This window comes from Cariama cristata, unplaced genomic scaffold (genome assembly GCF_000690535.1).
Source record: "Cariama cristata isolate BGI_N322 unplaced genomic scaffold, ASM69053v1 scaffold14565, whole genome shotgun sequence".
Lineage (NCBI taxonomy): Eukaryota > Metazoa > Chordata > Aves > Cariamiformes > Cariamidae > Cariama > Cariama cristata.
In genome coordinates this window covers 45,794-57,442 of record NW_009615910.1, presented here as the reverse complement: position 1 = coordinate 57,442, position 11,649 = coordinate 45,794, and the positions used below count along the sequence as shown (strand labels likewise).

At 35.6% G+C, this 11,649-nt stretch overlaps 1 protein-coding gene across 1 annotated transcript in view; it reads right to left on the bottom strand.

Annotated features, from left to right (window-relative positions):
* CCDC171 (coiled-coil domain containing 171) overlaps window positions 1-11,649 on the bottom strand; it is a gene marked incomplete at both ends in the record, with an annotated part of 88,659 nt that overhangs the window by 33,137 nt on the left and 43,873 nt on the right. Inside the window, 4 exons of the mRNA XM_009699986.1 lie at window positions 2,656-2,844; window positions 4,760-4,927; window positions 6,705-6,905; window positions 8,798-8,887. Of these exons, the coding sequence (XP_009698288.1) occupies window positions 2,656-2,844; window positions 4,760-4,927; window positions 6,705-6,905; window positions 8,798-8,887 (648 nt within the window). The remainder of the gene's footprint in view (window positions 1-2,655; window positions 2,845-4,759; window positions 4,928-6,704; window positions 6,906-8,797; window positions 8,888-11,649) is intronic.

The window sequence follows — 11,649 nt, the reverse complement described above, 5'->3', positions numbered from 1 at the left end:
AGAGCTGTATCTATAGAGTGCCTTGTTTATTGCTGGTCTGTGATAAGACCACACTAATATTTCCACCCTACAGAAAAACAGTAAAACTGCTTTCTGATTACACCATCCATCTGACCTACAGTAACAGCTGGGAAGTAGTACCTATTAACATCCATAGATCCCATCTTGGAGTCAGGCTGGGGACAGAAGCAGTGGCAGGTGTCATTGCTACTAAAATCTCCAGATTTTGCAATGTTACATTTTAATCATAAGGAGAACATTTTGAAAAGCCGTAACTCTCTACTGCAGTTCTAAGAAACCAAAACAATAATTTGAGATACATTACTGATATTGCTGTGCAGATAGAGCTCTCAGTTAACTCTTGAGGGTCTGAATTGACAGTCTTCAGTTTGCCTTTGCATATGTACCAACAACTGGCAAAACTACAGAAATCTCAACGAGGAGCTCTGAGGAGAAAATGTCTAGAAGAAGGCATGGAACACTGGTCGAAGACAAAGTTAGAAACAAAAGGATGCATCCTATGATGTACCATTAGCTTGGTGCAGGACAGCAAAAATCACTCATCTTCCCTTTCCAGAAAAGAAGTAACACCTACAAGGGATTATTTCATTAAACTGCTTGTAACTAACACTCAGATCTTTGGATGGAAAATACAGCAAATTGCTAGAGTTTCCTTGTAGTGCTAGAATAAACATCCTAGAGTGATGAGACCCACTGTTCCACAAAGAAAGACAGAATACTGGCAAATTATATTCCACTTGCACAGATTAGATGTTTCCTATAAAATTTAATGAATAAAGCGTGTTAAAATAACTAAACTTAAATACTGCATTCTGTATATTTATGTAAACACTGACACTCAGTAATAGCTAAAAGACTCTTTTGAAGACATTCCATAACTTGTGGCATATTTTTCTTTGTCTCCTATGGAAACAAGGCTAAAACATTAGTCTGTCTGCACACCTCTGACCAACACAGCAGTGATCTTGCAGACAAATATGGCTAACAGGCTCGAGATGCAATAGGTAAAAGACAGTCAAATCGTACAACCAGGATTAGGAGAGCCTTAACAGCAGACATCCACGGACCTTATGGATCCCAGAAAGGGAAAGGCTTAATCTGGTATTTGAAGGTCCGAAGTCAGTCACCAATCACAAATCCAGAAGAAATTAGACTGTCTTCTTCCTAGATTTGACACTGAATGGTAAGGAAGGCAAACCAGAACACGGGATGGAAAAAAGATGAGACAAAGTTTTGTTGAATCACTTAAGTGTATACAGGTACTGCACTGCCTAGATTACAACGCTACCAGCTTGTACTCCAACACTACATAATCTATATTAGAAAACATGCCCTGATGTTTCTAAGGGAAAGTATTTGCCTTTTAGAAATCCAGTAGCCCTGTACAGCAATTTGACAAATAAAGTCTTTTAGAAAAGACATGCCTAATGCACACTCCACGAGAGTGTGCCATGTTTTCAGTACGTGTTCTGTTTGCTGTCTGTGCAATTCAGGTGAGAAGACTGGCAGGTTCAGCGCCATCCCAAAGAATGGCACAGTACTGCACAGCACCAATTCTCCACAATACGCTAGAGTTCTGAAAGAGATGACTCAGACCTTTCTTGTGTGCAGCATCCATAGGAGGTAGAACTCTAAATTGAGTTAACTCCATTTTTCTTTAGGAAGGAAAAGAATTTTTTTTAATTAAAATTAAGCTTCCTCATGTCATCATTCTTTTCTTTGGGCAATGTTTCATAAGGTGTAACTACTAAATTCTCAGGGAACTTAAATTAAGTTTGGATCTCACTTATTCCACTCATAGGGATGTTTTTAGCATTGCCAATATCCAACGCGAAACGTAAATATCAAGCAAAAAATATACACAAGATTTCAGCTCATTCCCAAGAAACTACCATAAACTTCTACGTCTAAAGAATACTTCATAAATACATTTTTCAGAGTGCAAAGACTACCAAACTCAAAATCTGAGTCAAATACAGCATTCTTCCGATGAAGTTTCAGATGTCAATCACAAATAAGATGGCATATCTTATTTCCTGTATTTCACAACGCTTTTAACTGAAATGTGTAAAAGAATGTGACTGTAAAAACGGTGAATTGTGGTTGCAGAGTAACAGGGAAAATTTTAGAATGCAAATAACGTTTCTAACAATCAGTGACAATAGTTTTACACTTTTGAACCACTGCTGTAGTTGTGTAACGAAGTCTTTAATACTGTTGAAATCTGCCACTAACTGCCAATTGATTCTTAGTGTCAGAATGTATATACCTTAATTTATCCCAATATGACACCACATTACTGTTACTCTACAGACTCCTTGCAAAGCATGACACTGAAAAAGTAACTGCTGCCCTATATAATTCTTAAAATGAGCAATTTCATTCTTAACATCCTCAAAAAACATCACTAGCAACTGCTAGACCAAATTAAGCAATTCATTTTTGGAATGTTTTAGCAAAGTCATTTATTTCTTATAAGTGAAGTTAATACTAGCACAGTGCTGGTTTTCTTTACAATAAAGATATACTAAATTGCCAAACAACGTTAAACTGGTTAGGAGCTTAAACTACTAAGATAATCTATTAAATATTTACAAGAAAAAAAAAAAAAATCAGAAGTTCACAGCACCTTACCTGTGATCTTGCATGAACTCTCCCGAGGAGATCTGAGTACTGCTGTTCCAGAGACTCTTTTTGTTTCTGCCAACAGCTTTCCTGTCCTTTCATCTGCTCAGCCATTTTACTAAAAGCATCTTCCTGGCTCTGCTGAAGCTCCTTCATAGTATCAGACTTGTTCTTACAAACATATTCTAGACAAGATATCTGTGTGACAATCATTTAAAAAGAAGTTCTTTTACCCCTCAAAATACCTTTTACTTTAATTGTACATATTAATTTAAGCACAGACTATTCCAGCATAAAATATAAATTTTAATTTCTTCAACATATTTATTAAAAATGAGAAAAAGCCTTTCACAACAGATTACTTACTTGAATCTTGCAATAAAACAGAGACATATTTTGGACTAATGAATTTTCCTTGGTTTCAGTTTTGCCATCCTTATACAACCTTGTAGATATCTGTTGCCTTCTTTGTTGGAAACCTGAACTAGACACTTCCCATATTTTTTTGAAACAAGTGCACTAATCTTTTGCTGCTAAATTAGTAATTCAAGTATACCAGTCCTTTAGCAGTTGCAAGGATTGCAAGTAATGATGAAAAAACAGCCCTTAATTTTATTTTTTGTTTTACTGGAAAACCAAGACATTCCCTATATTATAAAGTACTAAAATAGTTTCAGGAAATTTCAGTGTACAGAATGTTTTTCTCACAAGTAGCTCATTAGTTTATGATGAGTTTTCAACAAGCACGAAGGGATTCACTCTGTGCTTTAACTTTGCAGCTCCCATGCAAACTAAATGAAGGAATGAATCAAGCTAACAATGACCTCTAAATACACAGGCCTACACTCTGTTACTAGAGAATATCAGCAAGACATCTTCCAAATAGATCACACAAAACTGCAGGAGAAAAATTTTGTTCTCAGAAAGCCGAAATAACACAGGAAACAACACTGTCCCAAATCCCTGAAAACCTGGTAAGTATATGAACAGAATTCTAGAGATCTCACAATCTCAATAACCGTACTAATTTAAAAAGCAAGAAACAATAAGACGCAATGCCCCCAAACACTGCCAACAATGTTCACTCCTTTCCCTTCCACTCCCTTTCCTCCTCTACTTCAAAAGGAAAATAGAAATATACATCCAAGCTGCATAATCCAGATTTTATACAGTAAATATTTTTACATTACAGCAGAAATTTCCTTGACTGCTGCAGTATTTACTAAATGACCGGCAGAGTCAAAACAATTCACTGTAACCAGCCCCATCTCTTACTCAGGCGAGAAGAGTGGTCACAATTCCAACAGATTAAAAACATCCTAAAGAGCTTTTACCTTCCTGTGCCTTAAGAACAAAATGTCAGTGCAGTCAAGATTTGGAGTCACTCTACTAGACTGCAGGACTGACCTGATCAATGGAGTCAGAATACAAACTGAAATCCTAAAGAGTGGCATATGTTAGTTTGTGGAGCCAGTTTAAGTTATTTAAATAAGAGATCTTTTCTTTCCTAAAAAAGAAGGGATTTCTGGGGAGAAAGGCCACATAAGCTTATTCACATTAAAATCATTCAGAAAAGTACAGCTTCTCCCTTAAACCAATATTGACATGTTTTATAAAAGTAAGCATTTTCTATTGTATTTCTGAATGCAAATTTCATAATCCAAAAATGGCATTTTTTCAGATAGTACCTCTGAATCATAAACATATAATTTAAAAATGATGTTCCTGGAACAAGTGCATTTTGTTTCTGTTTTATGATAAAATAAAGACTTGCTTTATTAGTGTAAATGACTAAGTTCTTTGAATTGCTTCATCAGTAAGATTAATTTATTTTCTTTTAATTAGGTCCCTGTGGCTAATATTGGCTAGTACTATTAGCATGTCCTGCACAGAAAGTGGAGCTTAGAGACTTCATACAGACTTCAGTCACATTTACATGCCCACAGCAATGGCATCAAACTGAGTTGTAGACAAGCCATAATTAATGGTATTGAATTATTAACGTCCAAATTCTTTTTGAAATAAGATGAATGTCAGTCCTTTTTAATGATACTGTGATGTGGACAAATGTCACTGAATTTAATAGAAGCAGCTGATGCCTAAGGACACCTACCTTCTCATTAGCCCTGCTGAGGTCTAAGATCAGGGCATCAACATTCTCCTGCAAGACTGCACAAAGCTCAGACCAAGAGAATCTATCTAGGATGCCTTCTGGTTGTTTTATAAGCACACAGCCTGCTACCAAACGCTGGTATAAGCTATGGAGGAAGGTTAGCTTCTCCTGAGAAAAAAAAAGAATTAACTGTTGTATCTGAATAGCGTTAGAAGCCAAAGATACATATTAAAGCCAGAGTAAGAAAACAGGTTTTACAAAATTTGTCTAATTAGACATAGGATATAAATAAAGTCCAATCCTGCAGTGGTCAGAACCATGACCTGATACAGATAAAAATTTCCGTGCTATTAGCAGATGCAATTTAATCATTCATGTTAACACTTCCAGGTACATTTGAATTATACCCACTTCCAATATCTGCAAAGCACAGAGAAAATTGTCTGATTGGCTTGGCAGCACAACACACTGTTTATACAACTATCACTCTAATGTCTTTTAAAAATTGGTTTTGCATGGATTATGTATGACTAAATAGCTAGACAAAATAGACTTATATCTTCATCAATTAAATTCTACAAACCATGCCTCACTCATGTGCATTGATTTTAGTCAGTAGTATAATAAATTGATTTAATAACAATGGTATGCAACAGAAATTTCAGCCTTCATCCTTTTAGTACATATATGTGACTTACCAACTGTGATTAAGACAACAGTAGAAAGCTGAACCTCAAAAGCCACAAGAAACAGAGTTTTTATTCAAAGTCAGTAAACCATTGTAGATGTTCCCATTGTTCTCCACAGGCCTTGGATGAGGCTTTACAGCAAGAAATTGTGGATGACCAAGATGGGGAACTACAGTTTTTCTGAGCCCTTTCCATTATGCTTAGGTGCATTTTCTCACAACTATTTCATGGTATTTTAGGCAATAAAAAACTGTAGTTTAGTTTGGTTTAACTTTATTTCTAGCAGATCTCCCAGTTCCCCAAGGAAAATCCAGTGTGGCACCATCATCACTTTTTTGGTTAAGCTGTGATAAAGCAAGGGTGATAATTATCCATTTGGCATGAAAAAAGGGATTCCAAGACCCAAAATCAATTCACACATGTTGAATGCGATCGCAGTGTTGTAGACATGTTGTCTTTAAAATATAGCCAGGTTTCTAGTTTCCTTCACTTTAATGATGACCTGATGTGTGTAACAACTCCAGCTGCTTCATGTGGACGCTGTTTAAGTACCACACTGCACAAGAGGTGGAAAGAATGCTTCCTTTTTACTCAGTTAGCTTCCACATCCAAATTTGTGGAAGTAATGAGCTCAATACGCACGACAACTATGATAAAGTGTATCACTGCTATTGCTAGTACAGAACTGCCTCACTGGAGGGAAAAAGCAACAAAATTAACATCTGTAAACAAATATAAGGAGAGACATAACAGTTCTGAAATAAGATTTTGTGAAGCAATTCCCACACATAGCATACCACAATGAGCTAACAGATAACAAATAAGAATTTCTAGGTTTTGTGGCACACAGACAAAACTACTTCAATTCCACATTTGCTATCAATTGCCATGTGAATCAGTAACTAATAAGACATGATGATGATACTACGGTATGTTGCAATTGTAAAATATTTTTGTTAACTTTAAATTTGAAAGAAAGAAATAATTGTTCGTCAGGCATAGCTCTTTAAATAAACTCAGTTGTTCAAAATTTCAAAATACTGGAAGGGTTAAGCTATTAGTTCTGATAGAGAAGGAAGGAGAATCAATATGTCCTAAGATCTTGCAGATACTAAATACGTATTTCAAAATACGTATCTTAAAATCATATTTTGGGGATAAATCTGTTAAGACTAAGAGTAACCACCTGATGTATGTAAATGTATAAAAGATTAAATAAAGAATCTTTTTGACAGTCATCTTGTCTCTGGTAATACCTCCGTATCCTCCTGGTAAGCCCTGGTAAGCTTCTGGATTTCATTTTCAGATTCTGTGGCACGTACTTTCTCCTTCTCCCAGCATTGCCATACATTCTGTAGTTCCATTTTTAAAGTTCGTATTAAAGTCTCTCTGTCTACACACTTAGCGTGTAGATGATTTAACTCTTTATTGGCACCAGACAGGTTATCCTGAGCTTCCTGTAAAGCAGAGGTACGGAACAGAAAGGCTGGTAAGAATTTTACTCTATAAAGTGCTACCTTAGCCCAGTGCTCAGCATCTGTGGAAGTAAACAGTCATACAGCCACATGTGTTCGGAAGACTCCAGGTTAAGCTGACTGTATCTTTGAATAACATAATTGCAAAATTGACAATAGTCCTTCTCCACAGCTTGTAACTAGACAGCATCAGAAATCCATCTCTGAGCGTTAAAAGCTCCATGACTTACTGACCTTCAGAATCCCCTCTACCTCCACAACTGAGATGTAGAATGGATGGATACAAGTTATCCTCTGCAGAGTGGAGAGCTCTCAGAGCTAGTGAAAAGATATACTATTTTCATAAGTAAATCTCTGATCTGTTACAGCTGAGTCAGTAGGCAATACAGACAGTTGTTGTTACCCACTGTATTCTTTATCTGCATGATAAAAAAAATGTGAGGACTCTATTTGGAGATTTGACCATAGGAAGAAACTAATAATCAGAAATGGTCATAAATACAAACATTACATTACCAGTACGAAACAACTTAAAACGCTACCCCTTTACAGCCAAAAGATAGCTGAGATGGAGCGGACAGATAGCTTTCCTCTCCTACAAGTACTGGACTTCCAGCATTGCTAAAGTTTGTTAAAGGTCAAACTGAAAGCATTGTTTTGTTTTTCATAAAATCATAGCTGCTTATACAGGAAATGTAACAGGAAAGAGATTCTCAAATTCATCAGACAATGACAACTTTTATTCTTAATGAAAATATTAAAAGATTAAAGCAATATTAAATTTCTAACACAAATGTTTTCAGACTGGCTCCAGTTATCACTTATATATACAATTTTACTACCAAAAATTTAAAGAGATCAGAAACTGGAGTACTGCATAAAAACCAGCACCATCTGTGTGTAGCAAACTCAGTTTTTGCATGACGAATACAAGTATCTGCTGCAATGGGTTGCAAAATTTTTAGGTGCCCTATAAAGGTGCTGCAACAGAAGCAAAAGTCTTAAGCCTTCTGAACAAAAATTAGTAAAGAAAGTTCAGATCAGATAACAGGAGATCATGTGCAAGTATTAATGAAGATGCAATACATGTTGCAGAAGTGCCTGTGACTAAACTGAAGTGATAAAGCAGTATATCCCCAGCAAAATAATCTGAGAAAGGCTGGGAGTAGAGACATTCTATTTTGGCAGTAACATAATACACTGTCAGTTGGGAGATTAAGTTTAACCATGACCCCAGGACTTCCTCACTCCCTTGGCCACTGATGTAACCAGACAGGACATTACAAAAGTGGTATGTCAGCCAAAAACAGAGACCAAAAAAAAAAAAAAAAAAAAATCTCATTCAGAAACTAAAGAAAAGTCTTCTCAAGTGTTTCTATCAGTTCCCATGTAGATTTTACTCTAAGAAATTTTGGCCTGCATATTGTACAACTGTTAAGGATGACCTGGTGCTTCATACATGCATCAACTTGTCTGATAAACACAAACAAAAAAATAATTTCACAAAAATAAAGGACATTTATAATAAAATGTGCTTTCATATGAACAGAGGTAACTAAATTCTCTTCTCTTTTTCTTGAGAAAAACAGTTAAGAGAAACAAAATTACTGATGTTGATTTCAATATAAAACAATACTTTGCAAATTGATAAATCTATTTCAAATTATTTCAGAAGTGTAATCATTGAAATGATCAGTTATGTAGTTTAAGATGGTAATCAGAATAAAGCAGCATGGCTTCACGCAAGTCTGCAAGGTAAACTAGTCTGCTCAACAAAATGCATTATACAGAGACTTATTCTGATAAAAGATATCTTAAATCCAGAAAGATACCTTTTTGCAGAACTTTCAGTTTTTAAGTTCATGAAACCATACCTTAAGGTCTTGACTTAAAACACACATTTTCTCTTTGGATAGCTCAAGTTCTTCGGTAGTCTTTTCACACAAAGCCTTCATTTTCCCAAACTGTGAAAAATACAGAGGTCAAACAGGCTTTTACAGAAAGGCTACATAATCACTTGCATATAAAGGAAGAATTTTATACATAAATGTAAAAAAAATAATTGTTTTTAATTCCTTTGACAATATTTAAACTCCATACAATCTAAATAATGTGCCATTACAAAAACACTAAACAACTCTTATAATGATTTAAGATAAATAGCAGTGGCAGAATCCCAAACTGAGTCCACTATTAAATTTCCCATTAACTCTCAAAATATCTGACAAAAACACAGACTTTGAAATGCATTTGGAAATGTAATAAATTCAGATTATGATCTGGGGAATAGTTTGACAAAACAAGTTTTCAAAGTCAGTGGCCATTTGCAGAAACTGCCTAGCTATGAACATGGTCTGCACTTTTTACTGAGTGCTGGATAGTACTCACATAGTCATAAAAAGCAGCAATGTTCCCAAGAGGCATGGTGACTACTGAACAGTTTGTGGTGTTACAAGCAACCACCTTATAGGTAGCTCATGACCATAAAGTGTACTAGCTTCACTTTCCACTTTCAAAAAAGATAACAGGACATCATTATAATCTGTATCTTTGGTAACCTGATGATGAGGTCAGCAATACAAACATCTTAAAGAAAGCATTGAATAGAAATGTACTATAGTGCAGGATACTGCCGGCACTTGAGCATCTAAAAGCAATACAGAAATAAAGTATCCTATTTGCAAAATTTAGAAATTACTTTGGAAATTGTATTTTTGATTGATCTCAAATCAGGAGACCTAGCAGAACCCTTACAAATAATTACAGTAAATTACAGAATGCTACTGGAATATTTCCAGTCTTTCTGTTGGTTTACTAGCCTTCTCTCTCCCCCCAAACATATTCTAGCCTCTCCACTATACAGAAAGTCGAAAGCTTGTTATCTGTCAAAAAAAACCCAACACTTATTTACCTTTCAGTCACACAAATTAACTAGATTGTTTAACCTAATGTTTAACACAGTAACTTAAAGGTGATCCGTGACAAGTTTACCAGCATACTTCATGTATACATACAGGTGTACACATATATTAACAAATCCATCGATATGCAGGGTTTTGTTGAAAATCTCTCTATAAAAAGAACCACTACATAATTACTCAAAACCAAACCCTTACTGCTGTGCATTAAAACATCCTGTTTTTATTGCACAGTACCCTTCATAGTCCCTTTGTGTATTATTGTATTATTAAAAAGTTTTATTACTAAACATATCTAATATATAAAAAAACAAAAGCAGTGTTATCTATGGGGGTGGGGGTAATCAAGAAGGACAGAGCACTGCCCTTTCTGTGCACCATGGAGGTGCTCAGTGATCTCTGGCTCCGTATGACAACTTCAGGGTCAGTCACATGCAGTCCTACTGGGAAGTCTTGTGGCAGGTCATCTGTTGGTCCTGCTCTGCTTGCGATTTATTTTCCTTGACAGTTCATTCTTCTTTCTGTCAGAATACTCTCTTTGCTTTCTTAGCAGCCACCCCCTTGGTCTCTCCACTGCTGTCTCTGGCACAGTTTCACAACAAAGCACATCACTAAGCCAAAGCCTGCTGAGTCGACTTTTCAACTGTGCTGCCTATCACGTGACATTCCTCCTCCCAAATAACAATTCGCTGTGGGTTATATGTTCCTAGTTACTCTTCAGCTTCCAGACTTGGGTCTCAGAAGAGTTTCATAATGACTATACACATTGGTTCTCTTATCTCACTGGGAAAGACCTAACAGCGCTTCTTGTTTACAAAAGTATAATTGTTTCCATGGTCACTTATTTTTGCGCCCGTTGAACAAACTCAAAGGTCTTGCGGGAGACCATTCTTTTCCCAATAAAAGGGGCAAAGTCAATATATTTTTCTTCTGGTTTTTTCTTTTTTTTTTTTTTTTTTTTTAAACCTTGTGAGTGACTAGCTGGATTATGTATTTGTCAAAACAAGACACAAAACCTAGAAATGAAAAAACAGTACTGGCATTTTTACAATCTCATCACACCTTATCTTTCTGTATTTGCCAATTTTATCCAAAGGTAAGCGAATTACAAGTTTGTACAGAAAGCTTTAACAGAACAGTTAACTTCTCTCTACAACCTTTAAAGCCACAAATTCATAAAACATTTACACCCAAGAGGATTAATCTAATCACATTAGCAATACAAATAAGAAAATAAATGCAAGATTTTGACTGGTCAATCAGTGAAATAAAAAGCCAGCAGGACTGCAAGGAAAACATTTGATTTTTTTAAAGGGTAAGATTTCCAAAATTGAAATATTTCCATTGCTGTCTTAGATAACTTAAAGAAAGTATTGTCACAGCCCTATTTTAATTGAAAAGACCTCAAAATAGAATCAAAAGATATTTCATTGTAAACACACTCGTCTCAGAAATTTATGTCATGTTTAAAATGTACAAGGGCATGCACATTTACATAACTGATACCAATGACTGCTGAGGCTCAAGTGTTGCATATTTAGGAATACTGTGGAACACACTGCCAACTCTTCAGTCATCACCTTTTGACTGAAATCCTAGATATGAATGGCTCATTTTCCTTAATGTTTATTGAAAATAATAACTGCAACAGATTTAGTGAGAAAACAAATACAAATTAAACTAAAAAAAAAAAAAGAAAAAACCTCTTCTCCCTGTTCCCCTAAATGTATGCGCAACTTCACCGTAGGGCAAGCTTAGAGAAATAGTAGTGACAGAGATTATTTCTTTGGGTATACGTGAAGCTGTCA